Source organism: Platichthys flesus, chromosome 7 (genome assembly GCF_949316205.1).
Source record: "Platichthys flesus chromosome 7, fPlaFle2.1, whole genome shotgun sequence".
In the NCBI taxonomy this organism is placed as follows: Eukaryota; Metazoa; Chordata; class Actinopteri; order Pleuronectiformes; family Pleuronectidae; genus Platichthys; species Platichthys flesus.
The window spans coordinates 23626521-23645605 of record NC_084951.1 but is presented as its reverse complement, the minus strand read 5'-3'; the positions used below and the strand labels follow the sequence as shown (position 1 = coordinate 23645605).

Below are 19085 nucleotides of genomic sequence, written 5' to 3'. Positions count from 1 at the left end.
CTCCTCAATATGTGCGTAAAAACATGGAAAACTTGCATTTACCCATTTATCAAATATATATATCACAGCTTTCACAAACAGATCAGCAGATTCTCAGGAAAACATTCAGATATTTATATTTTTCTGGGTTATTTCATCCAGAATTCGTTCAATGAGGATTTTTTCTTTCAGCCCATGTTTATGCCGTGAAGAAGTAGATACTCTTTGTTGGTGAGCAGGTATGCTGTTGTGTGCTCTGTAAGTGTGTCACACAGAGCTCAGTAATCCCTCAAACAAGGTAAAGCAGAGGCACATGCCTGAGGCGTAATGTCTGTTCACTCCACTGCCTCAGAGCTGGATGGGAATTCTCCCTTCTCTCTTTCCTCCTGCCGCTCGCACCGTGAATGATTTACTTCTGGTTCCACAGCTGTGTTAACCCTCTTAATGTTTTGTAAAGGTCAGATCACTTTGTAATTAAGCTCCACTCTGTGCCTTCTCGCTGCAGATCCCAGTGAGACCGTGGCACTTCCCTGCGTGCATGAGGGTAAGGGTGTGAGTGTGTGTGTGTGTGAGAGCAAGTGAGCGTCAGCGCTCCCACATGGCCTCCATGCAGGACGGGCTGAACTTCACGGCTCCTCCCTACGGCAAGGTCCTGCTGCTGGGTGCTATCGCTGCTGCCTCAGCCTTTGTTGTTACCATCCTCATCGTGGTGCTCTGCGTGGGCTGCCAGAGGTGAGAGCAGTCACTGGGCATGACACACACACACACACACACACACACACACACACACACACACACACACACACACACACACATGAACACACACCCACATGTACATGTATAGACCCAGGATGCTCACTTGCACTTGTATTTATGCACACACCACTGGTAAAAGTAGTATGTAGAACTATTAGTTAAGTATTATTACCTATATATGAATGTAACAATACTCTACAAGTAAAAGTCCTCCATTTAAAATATAAGTAAAAGTATTCACAGAAAATTATACTTGAAGTATCTTAAGTAAAAATAAACATTCTGCTGTAAAATGTTATTATTGACAATAATAATTCAAATTGACAGGGGGCGCTTATTTACAAAATGGCACTTGATGTACTTAGTTACTCTCCCCCACTGGAACATATTCAGATGTACTCTTAATGTCCGTCTCACATGCGCACACTGATAAAGTGACTCAGCGACACACGGACAGTGAGTCAGATGCAAGCTCTGCACAAACAAACACACAAGTGCATCAGTGTCATAAGTGTCCATCTGTGTGACCGAGCGCTTGTGTTTACCACAGGAAGGGGAAGACACACAATGTCCCCAGCGAAGGTGGAAAACACCGTCTCATGGACATGGTGGGTATCAGACAACGCACTCAATTCACCAGGGAACAATATCAGTCACCTCCTCTGTCTTAATTATTGTTTAAATGGCTTTGTGTGTGTGTTTGTCTGTGTGTGTGTGTGTGTGTGTGCGTCACCAGGGTATACTCAGACAGTCCAAGCTGCGCTCCATCAGTAAATCTGACACAGAGATGAACAAGATGAACTGCAATGGCAAAAGTGAGTGAATCTTTCACATACAAATCCTGACCTGTGTTCTCGGGGAACCGAGCTCCAGCTGAAAACCTCCCGACGTCTCGTTCCCTGCAGCTAAACATCGACGTCTTCTGCGTGAAGCACATTTTGTTCTTTATGCTCATTTGGAAACATGTTGAATAGGAAAACAGCGGAGGTACAAGGTTTCCACCAAATTGTGTGAAATGAGTTTTTCTCTGCAGCTCCGAATAGCGTTATAATTAAAAGCAATAAATGGAGCCATTAACCACCGATACATTTAACTGTGGCTTGTTCTGATTTAGCAAAACAACATTACCAACCCCTGATAAGTGCCACTGTGCACGTTTCCTCCTCACTAACATCGTACCATCCGATCCTAAATTCACACTAAATCCTCGGGAGTAGAGTTCAAGGGCGTTATAGAGGAGAAGTTGACCCTGAAACAGGATTCACGTTACATTTACACCTCAACCGTCTTCCATTGGACTGTTCGGTCGGGGTTTCTGAGCACATATCGCTCAAAGAGAGAAATCACAGAGCCAAGACAAATCCTGGAGCTCCATCAATGACAGTCAACAGGGAACTGCGTTTGTGGGCACGGGGACAGAAGCCTGCGAGGGTTTGAAGGAATAGAAGCATATGTCCTGCTTCAGACTTGTCCTTCTTCCACTGCAGAGGAACCACGCCAAGTTGGATGAAGCGTCTCTTCAGCCGTCTCCCTCAGCTCCCTGTTACTGTCAGCTCCAGGTTTTCTCTGACCAGTGACAGATTTCCAGACCGTCCAGTCCGAGAGGAGTGAGCGTGAATCCTGCTTTACGAAGGTCATGGTTAGGACTTTAACGGCAGCCTGTCTGTGGCCTGCAGAGGCGGCTAAAAAGAGCCGTCCAGCCAGCATGGACTTCCTGCTGCTGCTGCCCGGCCGCTGGTCTAACTCTGACCTTCGTTCTCAAGGCAGGAAGCTTCCCCAGATCCCTTCTGGGACTGGAGAAGACGGAGAGCACACTTACTCTGAGGTGGGCGGGCGCTCTTCCACCACACGTACTGACGATGCCCTCTACGCCATGGTAGGCAGGGCCGGACAGACGGACACTCCGGCCCCTCCGGCCGTTCCCGCCAACACCCCTGCGCCCCCAGACCCGGACGGCGACGTGGAAGGAGGGCTGCCTGAAAACGAGTCCCAGGTCATGACTCCACCTCACCCTCCAGAGGCGGCCGAGTACGCCTGCGTCAGGAAGCTGAGGAAGGCCGACAAGGCGCCTCAAAAGAGGGACAGTGGGACAGACATGGCTGAGCCGCCGGTGCCGCCTCCGCGACACCCCCCACCGTCACATCCTGCCCCTCCTCCGCCGCACCCTCACAGCACAAAGCTGCCCCGCAGAAACGTGGAGGCCTTCAGCGTCCCATCATTCCCAAAGGTTGGTCAAGTTCAATGTTTCCCATACAGAGGAATTCCTCTGATATAACTGATAGTTTAAACATGTTCAGTGTTAGACGTCATTTACACCTGGCAATTAAAAATGTCTCATATTCATTATTCATCTTAGTTTGGTTTATTGTGTTTTATTTGTCAAGCAGGTTTTGCGTAAACCTGCCTACAAACAAACAAAGAATTAATGGAATGAAAGTAGCATGATAGAGTTAGCCTGGCTGATCTGTAGCTAAGGGAATCATCCGGCTACCAGGATGTCCCAAAAAACGTGATATTAACATGTAATAAACATGTAACTAACATGTTACCAATTTCTCAGACCTGATTCCCACAGAGTTAAAGCCCCTGTTGTGGAAACGAATTCCGATGTTCACACACAAAATGTTTGTGACCTTGACTCTGAAGATAAAAACGCTTACAGCTTCACATTTCCTTTGCAATAAGCTCTGACAGAAACACCTCAGTGGTCACTTATATTAGTTGAAGGGATTGAGGAATGATGGTTGCAGGGGGAGAGGAAGTGAAACGCTCAGTTCCAAGTGGTTCTCCTGAGGTCTGAGATGAAATCATAGGAAGGAGAAGGAGATTGACTTCATGGCTGTGTCTCAATTTGGCGGCTGCATCTTTTGGAGGAAGCTCAAAGGCCGCACCTGAAAGGAGAGGTTCTGATCTAGGGAGGCTTTTTGGTATCGGTGTCACCAGCTAGTTGCTTAACAGAGTTGAGGATGGATGACACAGATTTAATGTCCTGGGATGGGCCAGGATGGAACTACCCGTTGAAGCCATCGTTTCTCTGGGATGAAAAGACGCATTTGAAGGATTCTTTGAATGTGGACAGTCTGGTTCCTGCGCTGTGACGTAATCGTGATCTTAAGATGTCGACTCTGAAAGAAGCAGCACCTGAATTGAGACACTTGTGAAGAGTGACAGTCTGATTGGCCCATCAGGTGTGAATGGTTGTGTTCTAGTTGTTGCTGGTTGCTCAGGTTTCTCAGGACATGAGTAAAAAGTCACGACAGTGTAACATGAACACACAGAGTTTGCAGCTGTGGAACAAGGAGCAGGATTCTGAGTGTTTCTGTCACACTTCCTGTTGATGCTGCAGACGATCTGAACAGGTGTATCCGTGCCAATGTTTTCCTTGCACTCGTTGCCTCATGCACGGTGTTGTGATGTTTGCGCGTCTGCAGAAATTCCCTGGAAGCCCAGGCAGTGAGCGTCGTTTATTTGTCGGCGAGCCGTTGGTGATAGCGCGGTGTTTCTCCTCCCGGCAACTGTCACCTCCTCCGCATGTTCACAGCAGCAGGGGGCGGAGGCGGGCTGACTGGGTTTGCCGTGGTTGCAGGGCTCCGTGTTCCCCTCCAGGTGACAGTGGGAGACTAGTTGCTGCCCCGCGTGAGGTCAGCGAGGTCGCGCCGGCTGCTGTGACCCGACTTCGGCAACACGCGCGGTTCACAGGCTTACATGTGTAGCGCCGTCTGCTCGCCGGGCTGCTCGCCACTGGCTTTCTTATGGATGACGCAACATGTTGAAATTGAGTCATCCAGTAAACAAGCACATGCTGGAAGCTCCACCTTCCAGGGAAACTGTATTGAATACTGTATGAAGTCCCTGCAGTACACGTCTGACACCAGCTCCGTGTCAGACGCATGTAAAGCAGATCATTCGTTTCCCATCAGCCCCGTTGGGTCTATTTTGAAAAATGCAGCTTTTATTTGCTCATCCTTCAGCCTGGTGTCACGCATGGACACGTGACCGGCGCTGTGCCCCAGATGTAATTTGTTCTTCTGTTGACAGGAAGTGATGTTTATGGGAAACGGCGAGCAGTACATCTGGAAGCCTCCCGAGGACGAGGAGCTGCTCCTGCTGCAGAATAAAGCCCTGGGCCAGTTGGGGGCTCAGACGCTGGAGAATATACAACCGTCTGCTGCCGCGGTGAGCGAGGACTCTGCCGCCTGTGCATCAACCTGTCTGCTGCTTTATTACCTTATTTTCTTGAAGCTCTATGTTCCCGATGTCACCCCCGTTAAATTTACAATTACATTTTTTAATGTCGGATAAAACACCAGTGGTTTTAAAAGTCACATAGTTAAGCCACAGCTTTAGTGACAATACTGTAAATAAAGATGGACGACATGACCCCTGCAGAATAGGTCATAAAACCCACCTCCTCCGTGTTAATCGATGGGACATCAATAAAAAGTAATACTACACGTAAAAATGTTTTTTTTCCCCCCTCAAAGATGGTATTTGACATTTTAAGCAGTTTTCACATTGCTGTTTGTTTGAGAGTAAATTGTTTTGGTAAGTTTAGTTGCGCGATAATAACAGAGTGAAATGATTGACAGCTGAGTCTGGCTCGTGTCCCTGGGTGAGACGTCACTAACGAGGCTCCATCCCCCGATCGCTCGGCACAAACTCTGGCTCTGAACGTTCTAAGAAGACAAGTCGTCCATCTTTATTTACAGAGCAATGTTACTCCTGTTATACGTTATTTTTACGCGACTGGAACCAAACTGAAGTTTTATCATTTATCTTTATTAATGTTTGTTTCTAAAATGTTAAAGCAAAACAAAACATGGTGTTCCTTGCATGTTTGTATTGTGAGGAACAAACTGGGGCGATATTAAATATTTCAGTGTTAATATGTTGCCTGAATAAGATCAAATGCAAATTTCTAAACTTCTGTTTCTTCTGCTTCACACACATTTTTTTGTATCTTTAAAAACATTTTATCTTTACTGGAAATTAAAACAATAGTTGTGGGTTAGAACAAAGCTTCGATGCGCAGATTTGTACATGTGCACTCTTTGTTTAATTGGTGGTGAAGATGTTAAAGGAATAATTCAGGGTTTTGGAAATATATAATTAGATATTAGATGAGAAGATTAACACCACTCTTCTGTCTGTCAATTGAAATATGAAGCTAGCAGCTGACTAGCTTAGCTTAGCAGAAAGACTGGAGCAAGGGGGAAAGCAAGCATGGCTCTGTACAAGCTCCCAAAATGTAGCTTCTACACTCTGCTCTTTATGTTAAACTAAACATCTGCAGCTCCATGATGGAGAGATATGAAAGTCAGGTCTCTCATCAAACTCTCAACAAGACAGTCAGTAGTGTTTTTCCTGAAATGTTGAACTATTCATTCAAAGTCCTTTTCACGACCCTAATCCCAGTCCTGTTGTCTGACTGCAGGTGGCTGAGATGTACTCCAAGGTTTGCAAAACAGGAAAGAAGAAGAGAGCCGTGCCGGGGTCTCCTCCAGCCAATCCCGGCTTCCGGACCTTGGGTCGCGGTGATCGGGATGGGGGGTTTAGTGTGGTGGTCAAACCCCAGACCTGGGCCCCCCTGGAGGGCAAAGCCATCGGAGGGCCCCTCGACGACCACTGCTACGAGTCCATCGGGACCGAGGAGTTCGAACCATCCTATGAGAACATAGAAGGTGGAGGTGCCTGGAAGCGGGAGCGACCCCCCAACACGTGCGCCACCCTGCGGCCGAGGAGGAAGAAAGCCCAGCAGCCCTTGCAGCAGCAGCAGCCCCCGCCACCTCCGCCCACGCAGCAGAACCCCAAGCTGCAGCACCTGCCTGCCAAAGCCCTGCTGCTGCCGGGGGAGAACCTGTACGAGAGCATCGGCGACCTGAAGCAAGGCTCCGCCAACTCCAGCACCACCACCATTTTCACCTTCAACGACGGCATGGAGATGTATGTAACGGGGCTCTGAGGCGGCGGCTGCACTGTGATCCCCCCCCCCCCCCCCCCCCTCTGTCCTTCGTACACAAGGAGCTGAGCGAACACCACGCGGAGTGACGGCTGAGCCCCTGTCATGCTCCCCCACACATACTGTTTACATTCAAGTCATGACTTCAGGCCTTTCACAGGCTCCAGAGGCCTCGGGCAGTAATGTCGACCTGTTATGACCTGGGCTGGATACAAAGTCCAATCTATAAACCTTATAAGGAATCCAAAGGTAGTGAATAATAAATGAGCACAAGACCATCGCAGAGCAATCTGTTGGTAACAGTAGCACTTGTATTTCACTGAGACGTGTGCAAAGCACAATGAAGTAAAAAGCCTAAATTCTTCCTCAATTCTAGCGGGTAAAAATAATCACTTATCTGGTCCGAGCAGGACTTTTATTTTGGGAAATGGCACAGAGTTGTGTGAAATCGTGTGGTAGCACTTCCTGCACAGGGATTCCCTGTAGTTGGTCAAGATGTGATTCAGGATGGAATTTAAATGATATAATGGAATGAATTACTAATCAAAAAAATACTTGAAAGCTCAGGGACCAAGAGAAACAATTATAAGAGTATTATAAGAAAAAGATTGCACACATTTAGCATTTCTCCTAAAGGCTTCGACTAATTTACATCATTTTCATGTTTTAAAAGAAACAAGCAGATTCTTCCCTCATGTTTTGTTTCCCCCGACGCGGACTGAACACTCTCTCCACTGCCGTCTGTATATGAAGTGTTTTACTTTGTCGATCCTGTTTCTGCACTTTGCCTGCTACAAGTTGCATGCCGAAAAAAAGTTTGAAAAAAAAACTAACAAAAAATCTAAGCACTGTCATGTGGTACCTCTATATGAATGTTTTTTTATTTTCTATTGTCGTTGGTTGTTCATTTTCTTTAGCGTGTTGCTTTATTTCTCTGTAGAGCACAAAGCCAGGTAGATGGAGGGAGTCTCTGGCTCGGCGGGACTCTGTGCAGCAGAGAGGAGCGTTGACTTTCTCTCCTCCTGCAGAGCAACACACACACAGACACACACAGACACACACACACAGTACAGATGACACAAGACTAAAGAGCACTGCTGGAGTCCTACACATGGAGACAGTCCACTCAACACCTCCCCTCCACTCAGTCCTCGTACCTGTGGACCGTCCATCTTCATCGTCCCCTCCGCCCTGTGCTCATATGAATCTGCTTTGGGTTTCACTCTAGAGCAGCTCGGACAAAGCTGCAGTAGAACTGATGTGTTTTAGCAAAAGCGTCTCGTCATCGCTCCATCGACGGACCCTCTCTCCTCTCTGTTATCAGTGTTGAAAAAAATAAAAAAGAATATTGCAGATATTGACAAAAGTGTGAAGCCAAAAGGTTTTCGCTGCGAGGCAAAGCTTCACCGTGAGGATGACACACACACACGGGAAAAAAATGTTCATCCCCAAAAATCCTGGGGGGTATAAACGATCTCATTTGACCAAATCTCTCCCAGAAAACAATGTGATTAAACTGTATGTTGATGCAACGTGTATGTACATTACAAAAGAGAAAGAATAATAAATATATCATCAGTGTCAAGAAATCTATCTTTTTCTATTACGTTCAACTTGTGTTTTTGGAATGACTTATCTTGTGACACAAACTGCAAAACAGCTGCAAATGTACAAAATTTCAGTGTATTTTCTGTTTGTTGTTTTTTGAAGCCACGAAGCTCCGGAGTGTTTCTGTTTTTTTTTTTTTTTTTTAATCTTTTTTGTTTATTGGAAAACCCAGCTAAGTTAAATGTGGCAGCTAATGTTGTGTGTTTGCTATTCAGACTACAGGGTCTTGTACTCCAACAGCGTGTAATTAAGTGCTAAGTGCAAAAGATTGTAATGTTTTATATCAAGATTACTATTCATGAAATGTCAGTCAAGTTTATACTTTTGTAATAAAGTGGCACTTTAAAAAAAAACAACGCTCGCTTTATCTCATAGTTATTAAAACGGAGAGGAGGCGGAATTCTGCCGAACAACAGAAAGACTTTCTTTCTAATTTAAACCTTTTTCTTCTGATCTGAAAAAGCTGCCTCTCGATAATTGTTCAGTCCTCATGAAAGGAAAGAAAAACCTCCACACTTCTATTCTTAGGATTAAATGAGAACAGATCTTTAAAGTCTGACATTTTAATATATATTCGTTACAAAATGTGTTGTTTCAGATCTGAGGTTGCTTCTTTTGTGTGCAACATTTACAACCTGTGTGTGTGTGTGTTGGGGGGGGGGGGCTTCCCATGTTTTTCTTTTCCGTCTTTATGAATGTGTGTGTGCACGTGCTCATGTGTAGTGGGGGTCTGCATCTGAGTAAAGGGGTTGGCTGGGGGGTGGGGGGGGGGGGTGGAGAAAAAAATAGGTCACCCCCTTAAAACAGAAAGCTTGCAGTCAACATCGCAACCGCCTGCCGAATTCTCATTGGCCGGCCTGTCTCCATGGTAACAGGTTAACCTTGAGGCAGCAGTCACGTGATCGAGCGAGTCGTCTGCTGTCCTGGAGAATACAGCGTGCGTCGTGTGACATCCGTGATCACAGTGTCACCCGCACACACACACACACACACACAAACACACACACACACATGTAGGAGGAGGAGATGCTGCAGGTGTGAGGACGAGGACACATCCACAGCCTCAATGTGTGAGAGAGTTGATGACATGGGTGTAAGTGTCAGAGTCAGTAAAAAGAATCACAGGAGGAGATAATACTAAGGTCACAAACTGGCCAGGGAATAATATCATTACCAGCCTCTGTGTGTGTCTGTGTGTGTGTCTGTGTGTGTCTGTGTGTGTGTGGAGTCGACAGTGAGAACACAAGAGGGAGCAGAAACTCAAGAGGCTCAAGGTTGTTGTTTTTTTTTTACTGCTCAACGTGTGAACCGGAAATGACATCGACATCTCCAGCGTACATGTTTCTGACCGGGCGTCACCACACCTGCAGGCTGCGTCAGGTAGTCTGGTGCAAACCCAAGAACCACAGGGCACGTTTCTGTTCTGCGCCTCTCGCCACATCACATCAGCATGTGTGAACTTGTGCGACAGGAGTGATGCAGGTGAGTCCGTGTGTGCGTTCCTACGTGGCGTCAAAGACACACACTCCTCACACACTCTGAGTCACAGAGACGCTAAGAGGGGGCTGTACTGACCCCTTCAGGCTTTGAGGTGCAGCGGAGAGGGAGGCAAGGTGGCCTGGGTCTGAACCTGAGAGTCAGAGGAGCATGGGAAAGAGTCATGTGACAGGCCGCGACCCCCCCCCCCCACTGAGAATCACACCTCCCACGATCAGTTCATTTATATATATATTTATAAATATATAATGGTCGCACCTCATTTATTCCCAAAGGGAGTGGAATGAGGCAGTGAGATCTGAAAACTAAACCTGAATATAATCTCTCTGAATCCTTCTTCACACCCTGAATTTAAGATTTGCAATAAGCTCACTGGGTGTTTTCCACCTACTGGGAAAGTGTACATGTAGGAAGTCGATTATATTGAAAATTATAATTTCCCTTTTAAATATATGATCGTATAACATGTCTGACAACTCTCTGACTGTGAGCTCATAATTTTAAAGTGTGATAGAGCCTCTGTCCACACTAATGCAGATATTTTGAAATTGCAAATAACGGTGTAACAGCTTCGTTGACTTTATCGCCACCTAGTGGCTCGGCCGGCTTGTTGGAACGTTTAAGATCGTTTTTTTGTGTTTTTTTGGACGAAGGTCAAGTTGTCGCAGATTTCTTTTTAAAAACAAAAAGGTGAAGGAAAGGGAAAGCTTATGTTCAAAAAAATATCCACAGTGGTGCAGATAAGGCCTGAGAACATTTTCATAAGCAGGTTGCACCAGCGATTCCTAAAACTTAAAGCTAGCGCCTTCGTACATTAGCTCAAGTTCACTTCATATATAAACATTACATTCAAGTTTCACAGATTTACACCATGTCAGCACGATGTTAGCTCAAAGCACACAAACAGAGCACACACACACTTTACGAAAGTCCTAACTAGTCACAATATTCCTTAAGTTTTAATGGTGCACCCTCATTGAATAAACCACTAACTAATACTTCCTGGATTCATGAAAGAAAACCTGCTGCAAACCATATTCACTGTGAGTAAAGATGCAAGATATGACAGCTCCCAAAAGTGAAGCCAAAGCATCCTCATCGCCATCTGGTGGTTGGCTGCAATATTCACAACTTCTTTATTTACAGTCTATGGTGCAACTTAGTCCAGAATGAATTAATTTAGCATATAATCATATTGTTGTTGTTGCATTATTGTACCTCAAAGGGTAACGGCACTGTTTGACTTGTGTGATCCTGTGAGAGCGAAACATCCCTCATGCGAACACAGTATAAAAGTTCCCGTACAGTACACAGAGAAGTGAACGTGACCGCTGAGCAACGAGAGACGTTTTCAAGTAGAGTTTGAATTTTCTTTTTCACGGAGGCTCACGGACGCTGGAGTCAGTGCGACGGCTGGTCTCCGTCCTCCTCATCGCTCCAGGTGTCCAACCCGTCCGTCCCGAAGTACCGGTCCCCGAAGTCCCCTGAAAAACACACAACAGTGGGGGTCAGAGACACTGAGTATGAAGAAAACAATAAATAAACATAACTAGAATACATAATAATTGATTCATGATTGATTCCCAAACAGAAGAATAGATTAATATAACATGCTGCATTAAATATTCATCTTAATGTGACTATCTGTGTCCACAGAGAAGAGACGGATGGATCTGATATTGTGCCTTTTAGTTACAGAAGTGATCGAGAGGAGAGTTGACTCGAGTCTGAAGTGACACAAGCATAAAATTAAAATCTGCTGGGACATGAAATGAAATCTGTCGGCTCGAAACACAGATGTTTGTTATCTGTCATCTGCGGAGAAGATCCTGGTGATTTTTTATTTCCTTGATAAAACAGTCGTGTAAGCTGAAAACCTCACGACTTGACTTTCATACAAAGTTCTTCTAATGTTTAGAGACTTGAAACAGGTGGATTAGTTCCACTTTGGACAAACTGTGGAACAGATGTGCTCTGATTCTGCTGTGTAGTAATTTAAAACGAGAGAGTTTGAGCATCTGCTGTCTTACCGATACCAGGAATTACATGTAAGTTATCGTCCAGGCTCTTGTCCACAGCCGTGGTGATGATCTTCACCTTGGGGAAGGCGTAGGCCACAGAGTGAACCCCGAGCTCTGCCATCAACAGCGACACCAACATGATCTTCTCCTCTTGCACCTCGTGATCCTGCTCAGCCGCACACACACACACACACACACACACACACACACACACACACACACACACACACACACACACACACACACACACACACACACACACACACACACACACACACACACACACACACACACACACACACACACACAGGAACAACTGTAAAAACCTGCTTCATCATTATTATCATTATCAGGAGGAGGATTAAAGCAGAAAGGGAAGAAATTATTTGACATTTCTCTGTGCAGAACAGGAGCTAATCAGCCGTCACCAGGACCCAGAGGTCTCTCCTGTTCCTACTGACGAGTGATGATGTTAATCTGCACCCACCAGCAGGACTCGCACCGCCATCATGGCAGCAGCGCCGGTGGACACCGTGCTGTCCATTAGGATGACATGGTCCTCACTGATGTCTTTGGGCAGACGCAGGTAATGCAGCTGGAGAGGAGGAGACAGGTTACCATGGTTACAGAATCAGGGAAGGGTAGTTACCACGGAGACACATCATGTGGAAGAATTGTGTAAAGTGTGAAACATGTAACACACATCAGCGTCTGGAAAAACAGCTAAAGCAGTGAATGTGATCTGTGTCTCTACCTCCGGTTCCCCTGAGTCCAGGTTGGTCTGGATCAGGATCTTGCCGATGCGGACGTCCTTGCACACGGCCCTGAGGGCGGGCTCCATGGTCTCTCCTGCCCGCAGGATGGACACACCGGTGATCTGTGGGGACGGACGTGATGACAAACACCCTGAGGACACGCTCCACCGGGAGTCAACGAGACCTCGTGAAAACAGGAGCCTCACTCACCCCTCTGCCGTTGTAGCTCCAGCCCTGGTACTCCTGGCCCTGTGGAGTCTGAACTACACACGCCTGTTAGTGGAGACACAAGAAAAGAGTTTAAACAGAATTAAAAAACACACATTTAACTACTGACAGAAAAACTGATTCTCCTGCTTCCTCCCACAGTCCAAAGATTTGATTGCAAATGTGAGTATGATTGATTTTTTGGGTCCTTGTATGTTGGCCCTGCCACATGCTGGAGATCTGTCCAGGGTGCAGCCCTCCACACGCCTAACTTCAGCTGGACCCGGCTCCACCACCCCATGTAGAACAGATCAAATTCAATTCAATTTTATTTATGTAGCTCGCATTCTTTATATACATTATCTCAAGGCCCTTTCCATCGAAGGCCAGGACCTTCAAAATTACAGAGAAACCCAACGATTCCTACAATGAGCAGCACTTTGGTGACTGGGGAGAGAAAATAGTCCCTCATTAGCTGAAAGAAACCTCCAGCAGATCCAAGGATTTGAAATTTCATCTGTGTTTTTTGGGCTCAGGCGACACCAGAGAGAAACACCAGAGTTTGTCAATCTACCGTTTGGAGGAGAGCAGGGTTTGTACAGTTGGATCATCAGAGCCTTTTCATTAAAAAGCTGACAGCTCCAGGTTTAAAACAATTAGATCTGAACCACAACAGTTCAGTGAAGTGAAGCACATTAACGACCGGGACTGCTGGTGATGATTACCACTGGGCTCGTCACCACAGGACAACAATCCACACAGTGAAGTGAGGCGGTGCAGGACGAGTGATGTGATCGATCGCTAACACAAAAACATAGATAACAACCAGGTAAACGTTCAGAAGTACCTGAGATGGTAGAAAAGTGAGAGAATGTTCTATCAGCAGCCGCATTAATCTCTTTGAGTAGAAGATGAACTCGTCTCGACTGGTTTCCTGGTTCCTGCAGGAGAGCAATAACAAAAATGATGGAGCTGTTGCGTGGACAGGAAGCTGCAGAGGAGCTCAGCTCACCTGATGATGGTGTGCAGGCCTCGGACCTGCGGCGTGCTCTCCATCACGCAGAGCGTCTGGGGCAGAGGCTGCGTCTGCTGAGCGGAGGCCAGCAGAGCCCTGAGGACAGAGAACGGCTCGTTCAGACCAACACGGCTTCACCCGCTCGTCAAACGAGGCAGTTTGACTTTAACACGACGGAGAAGTATCACAGAGACCCAGACGGTCAACTCAAAAGACGAAACCAGAGAGACCACAGTCACAGAAGGCAAAGAGAGAATGTGGATCGGCGTACCTGACACTGAGCTCACGCTGCATAAAGAGAAGGACAATACAATAAAGAGCAGAAGAATTAAAGGATTGTTAATTATGAGGCTGCTGATATTTGTCATTGTTAATTCTCTATTTCTTTATCTATGACTCTGCAGAAACCTGTTACAATATGATCACAAGAATTTAAGAACTACATTGTTTAACTGCAGAAGCTCTGATTTCAGGTTATTAGACAGTTTGGGATTTTCTCCTCCTGTCTGTGTGTTACGCCTTTTGGCCACATGGTGGCGCCACCCTCTCTCCACTGCACAGCCTGTGTTTCTGCCCCTCACCTCCTCCAGCTGGCTGTGAACGTGCTGGACTATAAGATCGATGGCCACCATATTCCCTCCACCTGGTAGAGGAAGAACAATGAAACACACAGTGAGAGATGTTTGCTGCTGAGTTATCTGTTTGAAAAATGAGGAAATTAAAATCTTCTCTCGCCTCTTGGCACCACGATATCCGCCAGCCTCATGGTCGGCTCGATGTACTGCTCAAAGGCCGGCTTCACAAACTTGTTGTACTGCTTGATGACGCCTTCGATGTCCCGCCCGCGCTCTGTGATGTCCCTGCGGAGCCGGCGGACCAGTCGAATGTCCGAGTCTGTGTCCACAAAGATTTTCATATCCAGGAGCTGCAGGAGGGAAGAGCAGGAGGAACGATCACTCAGACAACCCCTGCTGATGAGGACTCAGCCCCAACACAAGGATTTGTTCAACCAGAAAACACACTAGCTTACCTCGAGGAGCTCTTTGTCCGCAAAAGACATAATTCCTTCAAATATAATTACGCTGGCCCCGTAAACATTTTTCTGCAGGAAGAGGAGGAGGAGGAGGAGGAAGAGGAGGAAGAGGAGAGTTCAAAGAACGCTGCAGCCGGAAGAGTCACTTTTAAAAGATTAAAGCCGCAGAGTTTCACTTTGAGAAATACGTTTATGAGGGAAAACATGTTTACAGAGGAAAAAAGTGAATCCAGTTCAGATCATCCCTGAGACGTTTCTCTGCAGGAAGCAGAACTCACCCAGTCCTTCTGCCGGCCGTGCGTGTTGAAGTCGTACACCGGGATCTTCACACTCCGGCCCTGCTTCAGTTTCCTGAGCGTGGCCTCCAGCAGCTCGAAGTCAAACGCCCCGGGGTGATCGAAGTTGTAGTCGTTGCTCGCCGCCAGGGTCTGTTCCTCCGGAGAGAGAACCTGGAACACGCAGCAGATTCACACTCAGCTTCACGGAACTTCAAAGAAGGTTTGAAGAATTCAAAGGAGAAGTTTGACATTTTGGGAAACACTTGGTAGTGACCACAGCAGCTGAATGTAATGGGTTCTTCCAGCAGGTTTCATGGCTTTGTTTTTTTTTTTGCATAATCCTGCTATCAACCAAACAAACCTGGTGGAAGTAGAAAGACAGAGAACTGGTGTGTGAGACTCTCACCTTGTAGAAAGAGTCCATGGACAGCAGCACGACCCACGGCACATCCAGAGCCTCGATGATCTTATTGGCCACGGTGGTCTTTCCTGAGGCGCTGCCCCCACACAAGCCTGCAGACGTTTCAAAGGCCCATTAGGTTTGCTTTTCAGGGTGTATCTAATAGGAAGTGTGCACGTGCGATTACAGGTAAGTGTTTATGGGTGAAATAAGGACGTGAGGGAAGCTTCTGCAGCTCAACTGGAAGGTACTGAAAGAAACTGTGAGGACCAGTAAAACCAGTTCGTGTCCTACCGATGACGAAGGCGTCTTTGGACTGAGCTCCGTGCTCGTCATACCAGGGAGGTCGGCCGGCGGTGTAGACGGTGCGCGTGCCTGTGCGAAGCAGAGGAGGCTCCGTCGTGCTGAGGGACGTGGTGCTCTTCCTGCGAGGGGCCCCTGGGGGGGGCAGCAGCCGGTCCAACGAGTCCTCCCCACTGCCACTGCAAAGAAAACACAGCAGACAGAAGGACAGGTTACAGTCTGATGTCCCACAGCCTGAGAGTCCCACAGCCTGATGTCCTACAATCTGATGTCCCAGAGCCTGAGAATCCCACAGCCTGAAGTCCCAAAGTCTGATGTCTCAAGACTGATGTCCCACAGCCTGATGTCCCACAGCCTAAAGTCCCACCACTTAAAGTCCAACAACCTGAAGTCCCACAGTCTGATGTCCCACAGCCTGAGAGTCCCACAGTCTGATGTCCCACAGCCTGAAGTCCCACAGCCTGATGTCCCACCACTTAAAGTCCCACAGTCTGATGTCCCACAGCCTGATGTCCCACAGCCTGATGTCCCACCACTTAAAGTCCAACAACCTGAAGTCCCACAGTCTGATGTCCCACAGTCTGATGTCCCACAGCCTGATGTCCCACAGCCTGAAGTCCCACAGCCTAAAGTCCCACCATTTAAAGTCCCACAGCCTGAAGTCCCAGAGCCTGAAGTCCCACAGTCTGATGTCCCACAGCCTGATGTTCCACAGCCTAAAGTCCCACCACTTAAAGTCCCACAGCCTGATGTCCCACAGTCTGATGTCCCACAGCCTGATGTCCCACCACTTTAAGTCCCACAGTCTGATGTCCCACAGCCTGATGTCCCACCACTTTAAGTCCCACAGCCTGATGTCCCACAGCCTGAAGTTCCACCACATAAAGTCCCACAGCCTGTTGTCCCAAAGTGTTATTATTATTAATAAACTATTTTATATTTACTCCACTACATGTTTCGTTCAAGATTCTAAATTCTTAATCTAGGAAATATGACCGAAAGCAGAGAATAAAACCATAAAAGTAAATTGTCAATAGATTGATCAGAAACTGTTTTAATAGCTGATTGATTGATTGTGTTAATGAAAAGAGTTTCTGTCTCAACATTAATGCATGAATACTTATCTGTGTCTTCAGGGTATTTCTCTGTATTTCATACTTTTATGACTCAAACTTTTCCCTGATAACCCATGACAATGTAAATGTGATGTCATACTTAAATACTTGTTCATCTTCTTCCTGTTTCCTTCACAGAGTCGAAGCTGCTGTTTGATTCTCCGACCTGCTCATCACAGTGTTGAGGACTGTAATTAAGATCTGACTCACACCACTGTTTACTACCGAAGATAGAAAAGTCAGCTCAGCTTTTTGCGTCACACGCTCTGGAGACACTCTGCTCCCGCCGGCTGTAATTAGTAACTCTGCTCGTTCACACGATACACAACGACTACAAATACGCACACAAAACCAGACAAACCGTAACTTGGAGGGAGGGAGGGGGGGTGGGGGGCTGATGACTGTTTTGCATTCTGCAGTCTCAAAATGTTTGTTCAGTGATGACACACTACAGAGAAAACCTCTGAGACACAAATACAACACCGCAAAAATCCCTGCAAGCATAGCCCACATCCTTCTCTTTCTCTGACCTCCCTGCTAACCCTGTTTAGAGACTATTAAGGGCACACACATCCACAGTGTATGTGTGTGTGTTTATAAGTGTGTTTGTGTGTGTGTGTGTGTGCAATGAGAGAGACTAACAACAACACCCACAGTCCGCTCGTACCTGCAGTCTGACCTCAGCGACCAGCAGCCAGAGACCCTGGCTCCAGTGCCGTCCAGCAGAGTCATGTCTGCTTCGGACGAGGACCTGCTACCGTCCAACACGCCTGTCACTGTGTCAACCTCAGTAACAACACCGAGTGGAAGACACACACGTGTGCAAATCACAGCAGCTTCTGATTAAACTCTCTGTTGAGGCCGAACAATCGAAAGCAAATCTGACTTCTTCTTCATTCCTCTCCACGTGTCCTCCTCTTCTGCCCGTTCACCTCTGTCTCTCTGTGTGTGTTCGTGTGTGTGTGTTTGTCTGTGTGTGTGTGTGTGGGACAAACACTAAGAGGATCACTGCAACACTGACAGCAAAGAACTGCTTGGCTGGTATTAATAGCTGCTCCTGTAATCAGAAAGAGGACGGAAGTCTTCAGCTGCTTCTTCCTCTCACTGATCGGATACACACACACACACACTCACACACACACACACACACACACACACACACACACACTGGAGCTGTGTTCTTATTAAAACAGGTGACAGAACTGAAAAATCTGGGGAAAATGTCCATTGTCTACTTTTTTCCTTGTTATTCAGTTTAGAACGACATGAAAATCAAAAGCATCACATCAGAGAAGCTTGAATCATTTAGTGATTAATATTAACATTTGATATTGTTGCATGAAAAAATAACCTTTACTTTAATCTTTATTAAATCATATTTGAATAGTATTAAAAATACAGTTGAAATTGGACAAAGAAAAAAATTATTCTTTACCAAATTTTCATCTTGAATGAGAGGAGTGAATGTCCGTTTTTAACACTAATTACTTTTGCACAATTCTAAGCCAATTGAAGCCATATATATATTTATACAGGCTTGAAATAGCTTTACAATCAGTAAAATATACAAAACTCTTTTTGCATCATTTTCTGACATTTAAAAAAATTTAAATAATCATTAGTTGTAGCTCGAGCTTAATGTATAACAATGGATGTGTGATGTTAAATATTAATCTAATGGAGTAGAAGTACTTTAAGAAGTGCTTGAGTACAATAGTTGTGTTTGCTAACTAAGTACTGGACTTAAGAATTGTTTTTAAGTTTAGTACTTTAGCATCTCCTTTTCCTGCTTATTTAAATATTAATGCTATTTAATACAACTAAAGTTACCTTGCAGAAAATTATAATAAACAGACAAAAGACATGATGCATTATTACATATTCATCAATCCAAAAAGTTCCAAAACTATACAATTAATTATTGCATAGACATATTAGTGCATTAGTAATGATGTATAACACTGAGTACTTATAATGGAATAATCTATAGTGTTACTTTTACTTGAATGTTACACACCTAAGCACGTAAATAAACTTCTATCACCAATAGACATGAATAAAAGGAGGATGGGTGATTCATCATATTTCACAGAAATTTAAGGGTTGAAAATCTAACCTAGCATTTTAGGCTACTTTGAATAATTTCATATGTTTACCAT

General features: G+C 45.9%; 2 protein-coding genes across 3 annotated transcripts in view; one reads left to right on the top strand and one right to left on the bottom strand.

The window, feature by feature from the left end:
* The window catches only part of si:dkey-70p6.1 (uncharacterized protein LOC570575 homolog), a 14163-nt gene extending 5528 nt beyond the window's left edge, over positions 1 to 8635 (top strand). Inside the window, exons 2-7 of one of the 2 annotated variants that reach the window (XM_062391187.1) lie at positions 485 to 711; positions 1286 to 1343; positions 1472 to 1550; positions 2616 to 2962; positions 4774 to 4911; positions 6170 to 8635. In XM_062391187.1, the coding sequence (XP_062247171.1) occupies positions 578 to 711; positions 1286 to 1343; positions 1472 to 1550; positions 2616 to 2962; positions 4774 to 4911; positions 6170 to 6697 (1284 nt within the window). In that variant the 5' untranslated portion in view covers positions 485 to 577 and the 3' untranslated portion in view covers positions 6698 to 8635. Of the gene's footprint in view, positions 1 to 484; positions 712 to 1285; positions 1344 to 1471; positions 1551 to 2498; positions 2963 to 4773; positions 4912 to 6169 lie in introns of both variants that reach the window. The other variant, XM_062391186.1, reaches the window with a different exon arrangement.
* Positions 8636 to 10736: 2101 nt separating this feature from the next.
* LOC133957171 (uridine-cytidine kinase-like 1) lies at positions 10737 to 17658 on the bottom strand. Its single transcript, XM_062392631.1, has 16 exons — positions 17594 to 17658; positions 16209 to 16677; positions 15803 to 16091; positions 15515 to 15621; positions 15109 to 15279; positions 14828 to 14899; positions 14533 to 14722; positions 14379 to 14440; positions 14069 to 14085; positions 13795 to 13893; positions 13630 to 13723; positions 12786 to 12848; positions 12575 to 12697; positions 12308 to 12415; positions 11830 to 11986; positions 10737 to 11283 (listed from the first exon to the last, which is right to left on the bottom strand). The coding sequence occupies exons 1-16, from the start codon at positions 17656 to 17658 to the stop codon at positions 11201 to 11203; spliced, it is 2169 nt and encodes a 722-aa protein (XP_062248615.1). The 3' UTR covers positions 10737 to 11200.
* Between the last annotated feature and the right edge of the window lie 1427 nt (positions 17659 to 19085).